Source organism: Aotus nancymaae, unplaced genomic scaffold (genome assembly GCF_030222135.1).
Source record: "Aotus nancymaae isolate 86718 unplaced genomic scaffold, 86718_ANA_hifiasm-v0.15.2.pri h1tg000040l, whole genome shotgun sequence".
NCBI classification, from domain to species: Eukaryota; Metazoa; Chordata; class Mammalia; order Primates; family Aotidae; genus Aotus; species Aotus nancymaae.
In genome coordinates this window covers 90,835,352-90,851,133 of record NW_026988454.1, presented here as the reverse complement: position 1 = coordinate 90,851,133, position 15,782 = coordinate 90,835,352, and the positions used below count along the sequence as shown (strand labels likewise).

At 37.0% G+C, this 15,782-nt stretch overlaps 1 protein-coding gene across 2 annotated transcripts in view; it reads right to left on the bottom strand.

The window, feature by feature from the left end:
• The window catches only part of FILIP1 (filamin A interacting protein 1), a 249,567-nt gene extending 237,196 nt beyond the window's left edge, over nt 1-12,371 (bottom strand). The window contains exon 1 of one of the 2 annotated variants that reach the window (XM_012471812.3): nt 12,307-12,371. In XM_012471812.3, the coding sequence (XP_012327235.3) occupies nt 12,307-12,345 (39 nt within the window). In that variant the 5' untranslated portion in view covers nt 12,346-12,371. The remainder of the gene's footprint in view (nt 1-12,306) is intronic. The other variant, XM_012471814.3, reaches the window with a different exon arrangement.
• Nucleotides 12,372-15,782: the final 3,411 nt, after the last annotated feature.

Genomic DNA, 15,782 nt, shown 5'->3' with positions numbered 1-15,782 from the left:
ATGTGTGTCTTATATGTGTGTATATATGTATACATTATATAATATGTGTTATGTGTGTGTGTATATATAGATGTGTATATATATAATTTCAGATAAGAACCCAGCTCTACTCACTTCCCTATCATGACTTGCATAGAGAAAAAAATAGGTAAATACATATCAAAATACAAATAATTCAAAGGTTTAAAGTGCTGGGGAATTTCTGAATTTGAAGAAAGAATTCTATCTATCCACCTAATAGAAGTTTGGTTTAAGTATTTCATAAATTAGTTAATAGATAAAATTCATAGATATTTGAAGAGAGAAAGTTACTTGTCCTATGCTTTTTAATTCTTTATAAAGAAAAGCAGGCATACAGAGAGGATAGTCAAAAGCTTTTTCCTTATTGGATTAGCAATTTAATCCAATAAGCAATTTTTTCCAGCATTCTTTTATATTTTAAGTTAATAGTCTGGCAGGAAAAATCCTGCAAAGTTGTCACACACAAGCAATACACTGAGTTAAAATAATGATGTTGTAAATAATATGGAAGTATTACAAGATCTTAGAGGAAGAAAGCTGTCTGTTTACTCTTCACTGCCACTAGATATAATCTAAACATTACATTCCTAAAAGAATATGCAATATCACTCACATTCAGGCTAGGCAATTGCATTCCTCTCTTGGTCTTAGCTGAACTCTGCGGCATGATCTTAAGCTTTGGCTATTTGAGGTAAACGAACCCTGTGGTCACGCCTGCCTCAGCTGAAGCAATATGTCAATATGGATGGGCATGGAGGAGAATACTAAAAGCCTAAAAACTCTGATTATCTTCAGAAAATGTAATGAGTCAGTTCCTATCCTTATTGATGTCAGACTTTTATAGGGAACATTACATCACATAAAGTCTGAAAAAGAAAGCAAGCCAAAATAAACAGAGCTGCACATCAAAAAGTCTTAAGTCTCACAGCAGGCAGAATTTAGCTAATGTGGTCATATTCATGATTTTTATTCAGACAATGGCAATAAAACAGAAACATGCACATTAGGGCTATGCACTTATCTAACTTATAAACAGAAATATGCACATTGAAAATATTTCACTTCTCTAACTTAAGACCTCACCTATCTCAAGAAATGTATTTGGTTTTCATTTGTCCAGTGACCCACACATGAGATACATAAGGTTTAATTAAATAATGAAATGTAGAATATATGTAATACAGTTTATCTTAAAAAGCTTTTACCTTTTTATGGTTTGTTTCTGAGACGGAGCCTCACTCTGTTACCCCGGCTGGAGTGTAGTGGCGATCTCAGCTCACTGCAACCTCCCAGGTTCGAGCAATTCTCCTGCCTCGGCCTCCTTAGTAGCTGGGACTACAGGCACACACAACCACGCCTGGCTAATTTTTGAATTTTTAGTAGAGACAGGGTTTTACCACATTGGCCAGGCTGGTCTCGAATTCCTGATCTCAGGTGAACCACCTGCCTCAGCCCCACAAAGTGCTAGGATTATAGGCGTGAGTCACCATGCCCGGCCACCTATATTAAAAATACATATATTTATTCAATATCCTACAGCATATTCTCATTTTAAGCTCTCAAAACAAATGTTTTCTCACTGAGGATGGCATACTGCCTGATTGAGCTTTAAAACAAAGTTACCTATCAAGTGCTCTGGTAATAGAATAGCAGTACTGTGATTATGGGGGGTTTTTTGAAGTTCTCATCTATTGTCAATACAAACTTAAATATTCACAGGTAAAATGATATAATCTCTTAGATTTACTTTTAAAAACTTCAAATACTTCAGAAAAAAATAAGCTTGAAGAGCACAGATGAAGCAGTAATGCAGAATATTGGTCAGTACTGAGGTTGATTGATAAATACATTTATATGCAGGGTATTGGCTTCAGGACTGTTAAGTATACCAAAATCCACATATACTCAAGACCCACAGTAGATCCCCTGTAAGCAAAAAGTCACCCCACATAGGAGCATTTTCCATCCATTGAGATATGTGTTTAATTGAAACAATTCTTGTATAAGTGGACCCATACAGTTCAAACCCTCATTGTCCAAGGATCAACTGTATTATTCTCTTTTCTTTTGTATGTTTAGAATTTCACATAATAGAAGCATAAAACTAAAAATAAGAATCATATTTTGATTTTATGCTTTCAAATTACCATATTAGGTATTTTCTGTAATAGTATTAATTCAGCACAGATCTAAAAAGTTTTAATTACATATAGAAACTACACATTTTTCTTCAGTATCTTCTTTTTTTTTAATTGCATTTTAGGTTTTGGGGTACAAGTGAAGAACATGCAAGACTGTTGCATAGGTACACACATGGCACTGTGATTTCCTGCCTTCCTCCCCATCACCTATATCTGGCATTTCTCCCCATGCTATCTCTTCCCAACTCCCCAACCCCCCTGTCCCTCCCCTATTTCACCCTGACAGACCCCAGTGTGTGATGCTCTCCTCCCTGTGTCTATGTGTTCTCATTGTTCAACACCTACCTATGAGTGAGAACATGTGGTGTTTGGTTTTCTGTTCTTGTGTCAGTTTGCTGAGAATGATGGTTTCCAGGATACACCCATGTCCCTACAAAGGACACGAACTCATCGTTTTTGATGGCTGAATAATATTCCATGGTGTATATGTGCCACATTTTCCCTCTCCGATCTAACATCAATAGGCACTTCAGTTGGTCCCAGGTCTTTGCTATTGTAAACAGTGCTGCAATGAACATTCGTGTGCATGTGTCCTTATAGTAGAACAATTTATAATCCTTTGGATATATACCCAGTAATGGAATTGCTGGGTCAAATGGAATTTCTATTTCTAGGTCCTTGAGGAATCGCCACACTATCTTCCACAATGGTTGAACAAATTTACACTCCCACCAACAGTGTAAAAGTGTTCCTATTTCTCCACATCCTCTCTAGCATCTGTTGTCTGCAGATTTTTTAATGATCACCATTCTAACTGGCATGAGATGGTATCTCAATGTAGTTTTGATTTGCATTTCTCTAATGACCAGTGATGATGAGCATTTTTTCGTATGTTTGTTGGTCTCATGTATGTCTTCTTTTGTGAAGCATCTGTTCATAGCCTTCACCCACTTTTGAATGGGCTTGTTTGTTTTTTTCTTGTAAATATGCTTTAGTTCTTTGTAGATTCTGGATATCAGCCCTTTGTCAGATAGGTAGATTGCAAAAATTTTTTCCCATTCTGTTGGTTGCCGATTCACTCTAATGACTGTTTCTTTTGCCGTGCAGAAACTGTGGAGTTCAATTAGGCCCTATTTGTCTATTTTGGCTTTTGTCACCAATGCTTTTGGTGTTTTGGTCATGAAGTCCTTGCCTATGCCTATGTCCTGAATGGTTTTGCCTAGATTTTCTTCTAGGGTTTTTATGGTGTTAGGTCTTATGTTTAAGTCTTTAATCCATCTGGAGTTAATTTTAGTGTAAGGTGTCAGGAAGGGGTCCAGTTTCTGCTTTCTGCACATGGCTAGCCAGTTTTCCCAACACCATTTATTAAACAGGGACTCCTTTCCCCATTGCTTGTTTTTGTCAGGTTTGTCAAAGCTTGGATGGTTGTAGATGTGTTGTGTTGCCTCTGAGGCCTCTGTTCTGTTCCATTGGTCTGTATCTCTGTTTTGGTACCAGTACCATGCTGTTTTGATTACTGTAGCCTTGTAGTATAGTTTGAGATCCAGTAGTGTGATGCCTCCTGCTTTGTTCTTTTTGCTTAGAATTGCCTTGGCTATGTGAGCTCCCCTTTGGTTCCATATGAAGTTTAAGGTGGTTTTTTCCAGTTCTGTGAAGAAGGTCATTGGTAGCTTGATGGGGATAGCATTGAATCTGTCAATTACTTTGGGCAGTATATGGCCATTTTCATGATATTGATTCTTCCTAACCATGAACATGGAATGTTTCTCCAACTGTTTGTGTCCTCTCTTATTTTGTTGAGCAGTGGTTTGTAGCTCTCCTTGAAGAGGTCCTTTATATTCCTTGTTAGTTGTATTCCTAGGTATTTTATTGTCTTGGTAGCAATTGTGAATGGCAGTTCATTCTTGATTTGGCTCTCTTTAAGTCTGTTATTGGTGTATAGGAATGTTTGTGATTTTTGCACATTGATTTTGTATCCTGAGACTTTGCTGAAGTTGCTTATCAGTTTCAGGAGATTTTGAGCTGAGACGATGGGGTCTGCTAGATATACAATCATGTCATCTGCAAATAGAGACAATTTGACTTCCTCCTTTCCTATTTGAATACCCTTTATTTCTTTTTCTTGCCTGATTGCTCTGGCTAGAACTTCCAATACTATATTGAATAGGAGTGGTGAGAGAGGGCATCCTTGTCTAGTGCCCGATTTCAAAGGGAATGCTTCCAGTTTTTGCCCATTCAGTATAATATTGGCTGTTGGTTTGTCGTAAATAGCTTTTATTATTTTGAGATACACTCCGTCAATACCTAGTTTATTGGGAGTTTTTAGCATAAAGGGCTGCTGAATTTTGTCGAAGGCCTTCTCTGCATCAATTGAGATAATCATGTGGTTTTTGTCTTTGGTTCTGTTTATGTGGTGAATTACATTTATAGACTTGCATATGTTGAACCAGCCTTGCATCCCTGGGATGAAGCCTACTTGATCATGGTGGATAAGCTTTTTGATGTGCTGTTGCAATCGGTTTGCCAGTATTTTATTGAAGATTTTTGCATCTATGTTCATCATGGATATTGGCCTGAAATTTTCTTTTCTTACTGAGTCTCTGCCAGGTTTTGGTATCAGGATGATGTTGGTCTCATAAAATGATTTGGGAAGGATTCCCTCTTTTTGGATTGTTTGGAATAGTTTCCGAAGGAATGGTACCAGCTCCTCCTTGTATGTCTGGTAGAATTCTGCTGTGAACCCATCTGGACCTGGGCTTTTTTTGGGTGATAGGCTCTTAATTGCTGCCTCAACTTCAGACCTTGTTATTGGTCTATTCAGGGTTTCGACTTCTTCCTGGTTTAGGCTTGCGAGGAGGCAAGTGTCCAGGAATTTATCAATTTCTCCCAGGTTTACTAGTTTATGTGCATAGAGTTGTTTGTAATAATCTCTGATGATGGTTTGTATTTCTGTGGAATCTGTAGTGATATCCCCTTCATTGTTTTTTATTGCATCTATTTGATTATTCTCTCTTTTCTTTTTTATTAATCTGGCTAGTGGTCTATTTTGTTGATCTTTTCAAAAAACCAGGTCCTGGATTTACTGATTTTTTGAAGGGTTTTTTGTGTCTCTATCTCCTTCAGTTCTGCTCTGATCTTAGTTATTTCTTGTCTTCTGCTAGGTTTTGAGTTTTTTTGATCTTGCTCCTCTAGCTCTTTCCATTTTGATGATAGGGTGTCAATTTTAGATCTCTCCTTGCTTCTCATATGGGCATTTATCACTATAAATTTCCCTCTAGACACTGCTTTAAATATGTCCCACAGATTCTGGTATGTTGTGTCTTCATTCTCATTGGTTTTGAAGAACATCTTTATTTCTGCCTTCATTTCATTGTTTATCAAGTCAACATTCAAGAGCCAGTTGTTCCATGAGACTGTGCGGTTCTGAGTTAGTTTCTGAATTCTGAGTTCTAACTTGATTGCACTGTGGTCTGAGAGACTGTTTGTTATGATTTCCGTTCTTTTGCATTTGCTGAGGAGTGATTTACTTCCAATTACGTGGTCAGTTTTAGAGTAGGTGTGATGTGGTGCTGAGAAGAATGTGTATTCTGTGGATTTGAGGTGGAGAGTTCTGTAAATGTCCACTAGGTTTGCTTGTTCCAGGTCTGAGTTCAAGTCCTGGATATCCTTGTTAATTTTCTGTCTCGTTGATCTGTCTAATATTGACAATGGAGTGTTAAAGTCTCCCACTATTATTGTGTGGGAGTCTAAGTCTCTTTGTCAGTCATTAAGAACTTGCCTTATGTATCTGGGTGCTCCTGTATTGGGTATGTATATATTTAGGATCATTAGCTCTTCTTGTTGCATTGATCCTTTTACCATTATGTAATGTCCTTCTTTGTCTCTTTTCATCTTTGTTGGTTTAAAGTCTATTTTATCAGAGATGAGAAATGCAACTCCTGCTTTTTTTTTGCTCTCCATTTGCTTGGTAAATCTTCCTCCATCCCTTTATTTTGAGCCTTTGTGTATCCTTGCATGTGAGATGGGTTTCCTAGATACAGCACACCGATGGGTTTTGGCTTTTTATCCAATTTGCCAGTCTGTGTCTTTTGATTGGGGCATTTAGCCCATTTACATTTAGGTTTAATATTGTTATGTGTGAATTTGATCCTGCCATTTTGATGCTAGCTGGCTGTTTTGCCCATTAGTTGATGCAGTTTCTTCATTGTGTTGATGCTATTTACCATTTGGTATGTTTTTGGAGTGGCTGGTACTGGTTTCCTTTCTATGTTTAGTGCCTCTTTCAGGAGCTCTTGTAAAGCAGGCCTGGTGGTGATGAAATCTCTGAGTACTCACTTGTTCGTAAAGGATTTTATTTTTCCTTCACTTACGAAGCTTAGTTTGGCTGGATATGAAATTCTGGGTTGAAAGTTCTTTTCTTTAAGGATGTTGAATATTGGCCACCACTCTCTTCTGGCTTGTAGGGTTTCTGCTGAGAGATCTGCAGTGAGTCTGATGGGCTTCCCTTTGTGGGTAACCCGACCTTTCTCTCTGGCTGCCCTTAGCATTTTATCTTTCATTTCAACCCTGGTGAATCTGATGATTTTGTGCCTTGGGGTTGCTCTTCTTGAGGAATATCTTTGTGGTGTTCTCTGTATTTCCTGGACTTGAATATTGGCCTGCCTTGCTAGGTTGGGGAAGTTTTCCTGGATAATATCCTGAAGAGTATTTTCCAGCTGGTATTCATTCTCTCCATCACATTCAGGTACACCTATGAAACGTAGATTAGGTCTTTTCACATAGTCCCATATTTCTTGGAGACTGTTCATTCCTTCTTAACCTTTTTTCTCTACTCTTGCCTTCTCATTTTATTTAATTGAGTAGATCTTCGACCTCTAATATCCTTTCTTCTGCTTGGTCAATTCGGCTGCTGAAACTTGTGTATGCTTCGTGAAGTTCTCATGTTGTGTTTTTCAGCTCCATCAATTCATTTATATTCCTAAGTTGTCTATTCTTGTTAGCATTTCGTCAAATCTTTTTTCAAGGTTCTTAGTTTCTTTGCATTGGGTTAGAACATGTTCTTTTAGCTCACAGAAGTTTCTTATTACCCACCTTCTGAAGCCTGATTCTGTCAATTCATCACACTCATTGTCCATCCAGTCTTGTTCCCTTGCTGGTGAGGAGTTGTGATCCCTTGTAGGAGGAGAGGCATTCTGTTTTCAGGTGTTTTCATCCTTTTTGCGCTGGTTTCTTCCCATCTTTGTGGACTTATCCACCTGTCATCTTCGTAGTTGTTGACTTTCAGATTGGGTCTCTGAGTGGACTTCCAGTTTGTTGATAATGAAGTTATTTCTTTCTGTTTCTTAGTCTTCCTTCTAACAGTCAGGACCCTCTGCTGTAGGACTGCTGAGGTTCACTCCAGGCCCTGTTTGCCTGGGGATCACCTGCAGAGGCCTCTGCACTTTCGCTGGGAGCTGCAATCCTGAGCTGCTCCTAACTGGCCATCTTGGATCCCCCAGTATTTTCAAATGCTATATTAAAGTACTTAGAAAAAAATAACTTTAGTAATAATAATATAATATTTTTATAAAAGTAATATGCACATTTATCATTTTCCATATTTTTGGAAGGGGTTAGCAAAGTCAGACACCCTCAGGGTGAACAGAAGTCCCCTCCAGAAAAATCCCAGGGAGAAGTACATCTCACAATGCAGTAACCCTGTATGCAAACTTTTTCCTCTTTGCATGAGAGTTCTGGCCATTTTTCTGACAGAAGATTTTTAAGCACTACTTATGATAAGATAATCATGAATTCCTATTCCTATCTTTTCTTGTTTTGCACTGTGCAAGAGAAAACTATGTATTCATGGCAAATAAGCAATAAAATTTTATCTTAGTTTCAATAGATTTTAACAATGGAATTTGTGGTTCTATATTAGAATTCATCCACATATGAGAAAAAAGTTCTTAATTAAATACTTTTGTTTTTTCTTTTCTTTTTTTTTAATTGCATTTTAGGTTTTGGGGTACATGTGAAGAACATGCAAGATTGTTGCATAGGTGCATATGTGTCAGTGTGATTTGCTGCCTTCCTCCCCTTCATCTATATGTGGCATTTCTCCCCATGCTATCTCTCCCCAACTCCCCACCCCTAACTGTCCCTCCCCTATTCCCCCCCAACAGACCCCAGTGTATAGTGCTCCCCTCTCTGTGTCCATGTGTTCTCATTGTTCAACACCCGCCTATGAGTGAGAACATGCAGTGTTTGATTTTGTGTTCTTGTGTCAGTTTGCTGAGAATGAACAAAATTAGTTGCTTCACCATTGTACCCTAACCTGACCGCATATGCATGTTCTAACACTGATGAATAGTACTTGAGCGCTACCTGGTGGCTCTCTTCCTCTATACAGCATAATTTTAGTCTGATACTGACATGAGAATATCTTTTCACCAGCCTCACACTCCAAATGCCAGATTAAAAGAAGACATTATTTGTCAGACCAATAGATCACCTGCTCAAAGAGTGTAGAATCGAAAACCTCATAAAACAAAACATCCATTTTTAAAAAATATATAAGTAGTTCTGTTTTATTATGGTCAAATATTCTCCAATAATGCAAAAATTGAAAGGCAAAAAATTAGTAGCATTGGTTATTTTTAACACCATACCATGTTTTAACAACCTAATTGAGTATCATTAGTCACTCTCACCTCTTGGAAGAAATATGAGATTTGGAATCAGAAAACCAGATATTAAATGTTTAATGTCATCTTTGAGCCATTGAAGAAAATTGTCCCATTCTGAATGGAAGAAAACATTTAAGTATTCACTTTCTTTGTTCCCCATACTTTCTTGTGTCCTCTCCCAAATCAGTAAGAAAATTAAGTCAAGAGAACAAGAAACAGTCAATATTCAATATGGTTTTTGTTTAATGACATACAAAAAAGGTCCCTAGGGGAGCAGTACATAAAGTCTACACCATATTAATTCATTGGAAAAATAGAAAGAGCCAAAAAATTCTTGTCTCTGCCCATGAAAGACAAAATGAAAGACTATAAGGGAAGTGGTAAGCAAAATCAAGATCCAGAGGTGACCAACACTCCAGTGCTCAAAATTATAGTTTGCAGAATTCCTTCTGTTGAGTATCAGGCTTTCATCTTTCTCATTTGCAAATCAGAAAATTCAATATAAAAAACAGGACACACCATCTTGTCATATAAATGCTTTCCATTTCTGAAGCTCCAATATTTCTGCTGACCCATCATCTGACCGAAATTGTCTAAGTACCTACACCACAATTGGCCCCAAAGTACATTTCTTTACTTTGCACCACATACTCCTTCCCATGCATCAGCCACAACTCACTTGTTCTTGCCCACTTCTCTGTCTTCCTCCTCTCAAAGTCATATTCATCCTCCAAATACTAATTTAAACCATGCATGTTCCATGAGTCCAAATATTACTAGCCTGAGAGAATCTTTCCATCTCCTCTATACCCACCCAGCCCAGAACCACATGGACTGAGATAGGGGCAGATTCCCTGAGAAGAAAGGAGGGAGGAAAAAAGCCAGGCAGACAAAAACAAGAAGTAATCATTAGAGTTCTAATAGGAACAAATTATAGCAGTAAAAGTATACACAAACCATTAAGGGAAGTGCACAAAGTCAGTTCTGTTAGGGCTTTAGGGAATAGTGAGAGGAAAGATACTTGGGGCTATAATGTGGAAGTTAATGAAATGACAGGCTGAAGAAAGTGATATTTAATTAGGCAGAAAGTGAAGAGCCAATGGACTTTTCTTTTAAAAACAGAATGGCATAATTTAATCTGGGTTGTAGGAAGATTTATCAGTTATCATTGTGCAACAGTGTTTTTCAAAGCGTGGTCCTGGACTGACAAGTATTAGAAATCACCTGGGTACTTTGTTAAAAACTGCAAATTCCTGCATCCCACCCAAATTTACCAAATAAGAATCTCTAAAGTTGGGCCATGGGTATCCATATTTTAAACATGCATTATAGGTGGTATTTCTACAGTCTAAAAAGCTGAGAACAAATAAGGTAGCATTTTAATAGGAAAATATTTTAACACTAAACCTGCACAATGACCTTAAGTGGAAGTTCATCGAAAACCTTGCACTTACTCCTCTTGCATTTTGTCTACCACTAACTAGATGTGTGATTGGGCAATAATTTAGCTGCTCTGAGCCACAGTTACTCATGCTATAAAAAAGTAAAGTTTGAACTAATTAATCTTCCAAGCCTTTTTAAACATCACAACATCATGATTTTTCAATCCTCCTTCTTGAACTATTTCTACACCAATGTGTAATAAAGAGTTAGTTCAGTAGGCTTTGGCCGCTCAAATTGCACAATACTAAGAAAGGAGTGGCTCTTGACCTGGTCCTGGGAGAGAACTTCTGAGTCCTTGGAATAACCTGCATGACAAGAATGCTTTTGCATGCCTCTTGCCTTGAGCCATTCTGTACTGGTTTGGCTTTTTGGGGGCTGGAGATTAAGTAGCTAAGGTCAATCACATGGGTGCTACATACCTATGTGAATGACCCCCCAAAAAATCCTGGTACTAAGCCTCAAGGATACTTCTCTGGTTCACAGTACTCTACACATATTGTCACATGTCATTACTGAGAAAATTAAGGGCATCCCCCCTGCAAATTGACTGCTAGACAACACCAGGAAGCTTGTGCCTGGTTTCTCCTAAATTTCACCTATGCACATTTTCCCATTGCTCATTTTAATCTACATTCTTTCGCTGTAATAAACCATAATCATGAGTATAACAACTCTTCTGAGTTCCATGACTTCTTCTAGACAATCATCAAGCCTAAGAGTTGTACTGGGAACCCTGGACACAACAGCATTTCAATATGATAATATTTTGTATTTCATTAAGCTTAAAAATTGTTTAAGTAGAACATTTTATGTTAATTTTCTATTTTGCTGCTCTTTGACCCAATATCTACAAGATATTTATTCCACAGCAATTACATACAATTTAAAAAGCACCATATGAATTTAAATGTTTATCACAGTGTAGCAGAAAATTGAAAATAACTTGTTACAAACATTACAGGAACGGCGTAATCAATAATGATATGTCCATCTAGTGTAATGGTGTATAGTTACTAAAATGTTTAATTAAAGAACATAACTCTTACCAAATTGTGTGTGCACATGGACAAAAATGAAAAGAGAACATGGACAAGTAAGAAATTACTTATGGTGGTATTTGGATTTTTTTAAGTTTTTTTATTGTTATTGTAATAAAATTGTTTTTATATAAGTATGTATTTTAAGCACCAAATTATAAATTTAATTTTCTTGTTTATAGTACTAATTTATATTTTAAATTTGAACTTCTGAAAATCATGGACCACTGATATATAGACCATCCACTAACTAAAATAGAAATTCTAGGTTCTATGTGGAATCCAGTTCCCTTTGATAAAGGATTAAGAAATAAGAGAATGGAGCAATGCGGAGAGACAACATTATGTAATGGAAGGGGACTGGATATTAGAGTCAAACCCACCTAGGTGGAACACCAGCTTTACCCACTATTAACTATGAGGCCTTGTGTAGCTTTCTTCACCTTGGAGAGCATGAGTTTCCTCATATGTGAAATGAGAGTAATAACAACAACAACTGCATTGAACGGTTATGTAACAAGTGAGTATAGCACTTCACAGTATCTGGCATGGAAGAAAAGTTAAATAAATATTCAGTCCCTTCTCTCTCCCACAATTTCAGTCTCCAAGATTCCAGATGTTAATCTACATATATTTTTAAGTGCTTTTCATCCTGTGATACCTAGTTTCAATATCATACTAATTATGAAGCAATGCAGTCTTCATGACATAAATAATGATGGCCTAACAGATCTGAAAAAAAATTGTAATTTTTTAGGTCATTGATTTAAGGATTGAAAAATGTATACATTACTCTTTAGCATTTTTCCACTTAGCTAAGTCATAAATATAATTCTGAAAATCAAACAATCTCATTCAAACTTATGTTATTAATTTTCACATCCAAAATAGAGAAGCATTGCATAATAATTATCTACCAGAGGTCATTAATGAATCAAAATCAATAACAATAAAAAATCTGAGAAATAATGGGATAAAATAATGGATGGAAATTCTTACCATAGCCACTGTCACTGCTTTCCAAAAGCTTCTGGGCATTGTATTTTGCTAAAAAATTCAAAGATGGAAAATTTTAGAAGTTGTTTCTCTACTTTTAAGTGCACAAAAGAAAATTGTGTTCCAATTGTCTTTCCTTGATTAGTTCAAAAGCAAAATAAAAATGATAGTGCAAAGATATTTTCCTCCAGTTTGCAATTGTTTTATTGACCATCCGGCCTATCTGATATGTTGTTTTAATTATGTTTCTGTGTGGGAAGTATTGTCTCCTACTAAAGCATGCTCTTTATTTAGTCAGACAGGAGATTTTGAGAAAAACAAGTAAGACAATTTTAGTTTTCTTACCAGTGGGAGTCAAGTATGCATTGAGGAAATATTTGTCATGCTCACCACATTTTTGTGATATGCTCTCTCACAGAGCCAGTGTACAACTTACATAAAAGAATAGTGGTTGTTGTGGATAACACTAGATAAATACTCCCTGCCGCCCATCTTACCTCCTACAGAATTGCCAGGAAAATTCTTCCTAAAACATAAATTTTCAATTCTAAATCTTGTTTAAAATTTATTAAGGTCTCTTTTTTATCTCCTGCCTGATATTCAGTCTCTCCAGGCTGCTTCCAATGATCTTCCCCATAAAAACACCCCAATAAAAGGATCAAACTAGTCCAACACTGTACCTTTGCTCATTTTGCTATAGCTGCTCCAAATGACTTTTATCTAACTCAAATCTTCTCTCAAGATCCAGATCAAGCCATCTCTCATTCATGAGACTTTTCCTAGTCCTTATGGCTCACACTGACTTGCTCTAAATGCCCATGGCAGCTATTGTCTGGACTCTTATCTTGGCATGTAATGAAATACTCCTTTGTACTCTTGCCATTTCAAGTAGCCATATCCTTTTAATGATCCACCTTCTACTCCAGTTATTGGAAAATATTAACTGTGGTATTGCAGAAGCAAAACATGATGATTATATCTTTGGTAACCTATGTTATTGTTTGCAGTTATTCATTCCCTCCTTTGTTAATAAAATGTATTTTCCCATCCCTCTGACTTTGGGCTTGGACATGTGAATTGCTTTGACCAATGGAATATTTGCTGCATATCGTTTCTGAACACAGGCTTTTAGAGAGAGTACAAGATCCCAAATGTAATCTAGTTCCTGTGACCTCTGCCATAAGAAAGGCATGTTGCACACAAGTCTCTCCTTTAGTTCAGGTCCCAAAATAAGGACATATATGGAGCAGTCTCAGCCTGCAGTCTGCATAGAGTCATAGCATCCAACCAGTAGTTGACAACATGAACCGGAGGCAAGAAATAAATATTTATTCTTGTAAACCACTGAGAACTCAAGGTTGTTATAAAATAAAAGCTGACATAAATACTCACTATTTTGCTTGCACTATGCCATGTATTCACAATATCTCATTTAACTGACATATAATTCTATGTGTCATGTGTTTTATCATCCCCATTTTACATATGTGAAAACCAGGATAAGTAAGGTAAAGTAACTAGCCCAAAATACACAGTACTGTAAGATTTTAGAATCAGACACATCTGGTTTTAAAGTTGGATTCTGCCACTTAATAAACATAGTATCATATGCAAGATACGATCATAATGAAACTCAGTAAAATAGAGACAACACTTTAATTCTTCTCACAAAGCACATTTTTTTTTTTTTTTTTTTTTTGAGACGGAGTTTCACTCTTGTTACCCAGGCTGGAGTGCAATGGTGTGATCTCGGCTCACCACAACCTCCGCCTCCTGGGTTCAGGCAATTCTTCTGCCTCAGCCTCCTGAGTAGCTGGGATTACAGGCACGCGCCACCATGCCCAGCTAATTTTTTGTATTTTTAGTAGAGACGGGGTTTCACCATGTGGACCAGGATGGTCTCGATCTCTTGACCTTGTGATCCACCCGCCTCGGCCTCCCAAAGTGCTGGGATTACAGGCGTGAGCCACCGCACCCAGCCTACAAAGCACACTTTTAAGAGCTGTTGGGAGGATTAAATTAAATAACATATTTGACTGTCAAAATGATTTCATAAATATATGTCTTAATTATGTCACCACTAAATTGGACCATGATAAACTCTTGAATGTAGACAGTTTAGGAAGCATGTGTGAGGAAGAAAGACTGAGAATGAGAAAAGTCAACAAATTGATCAGGTTACAATTTGGGGAAATGGGCTCAAGCCCACTAAGGTACTATATGAGATATGTCTCGGATGGCCAAGTAAGAATCCATCAGGATCAATCTTTTCAAAAATAAGAACTCACGTTTACTTACAATCTCTGGACTAAATAAATAAAGTAAAATAAACAAAAACAATGATCCAAAGACTGGAAAGAAACAATGCCTAGAAAGTGAACAAAAGCAAGAAGATTCTGTAAAAATCAAAACTTGGAAGAAGGACCAGAAAAGGATGAGTTTCCCATTGTTACAGATTTTAGCCTATAGTCAGCACTGCACAGGGCAGCTAAAATTCTAACAGAAAGCAGTCTTTCTGGCCTGAAGAATTAGAGAATGGAATTCAGAGTGACCACAGAACCTGGAAAGTGTGGAAGGAATCTGAGAAAAAAGAGAGCCAGAAAGGGAGAGGCCTGAATTATGTTTATGAACTCTACACAAGTCCCTGAACTATACATGAATGAGGCAGAGACTCTAAGCACTCAGCTAAGGACAAGAGGAATGAGCTGAGGTTTCAGCTGCTGGCCAAGAGAAAGAGTGTACAGTTTGAGTTTGACAAAGTTAATTTTCTATTTAAAATATTAACACTCTTCAGAGAAATAGAATAGAAACTAGAGTCTTACCTACAAAACATTTTACAGAGTCCACGACACAATGCAAAATTGCTCAACATATTAAGAACAAGGAAAATGTTCATTTTCAAGAGACAAGACAATGAGTCAAGATCGACTTCAGCTGAGCACAATGGCCCATGCCTATAATCCCAGAACTTTGAGAGGCCAAGGTGAGAGAATCACTTAAGCCCAGGAATTTGAGATCAGCCTGGGTAACATAGTGGAATCCCATCTCTAAAAAATATTTAAAAATTAGCCAGGCATGGTGGCATGTGCCTATTGTCCCAGCCACTTGGGAAAACAGGCACAAAGAGGATCACTTGATTCCAAGAAGGCTGCAGTAAGCCATGATTATACCACTGCACTCCAGCCTGGATGACAGTGAGATCCTGTCTCTCAAGAAAAAAGATCAATTTCAAAGTGATCTAGATGATAAAATCAGCAGATATGAATTTTAAAGCAGATTTTATAACTCTGTTCACTAAAATGAAAGAAAATATGCTTATATTAGTGAAAATATAAAGAATATCAGCAAAAAAATAGAAATTATAAAAGAATAGAAATTCTTGAAATAAAAGATGCAATTTGAAAATAAAAATCTAACTAGATGGACTTAAAAGCAAACTGGACATGACAGAAGAAAGAATCTGTAAATTTAGAAAAATA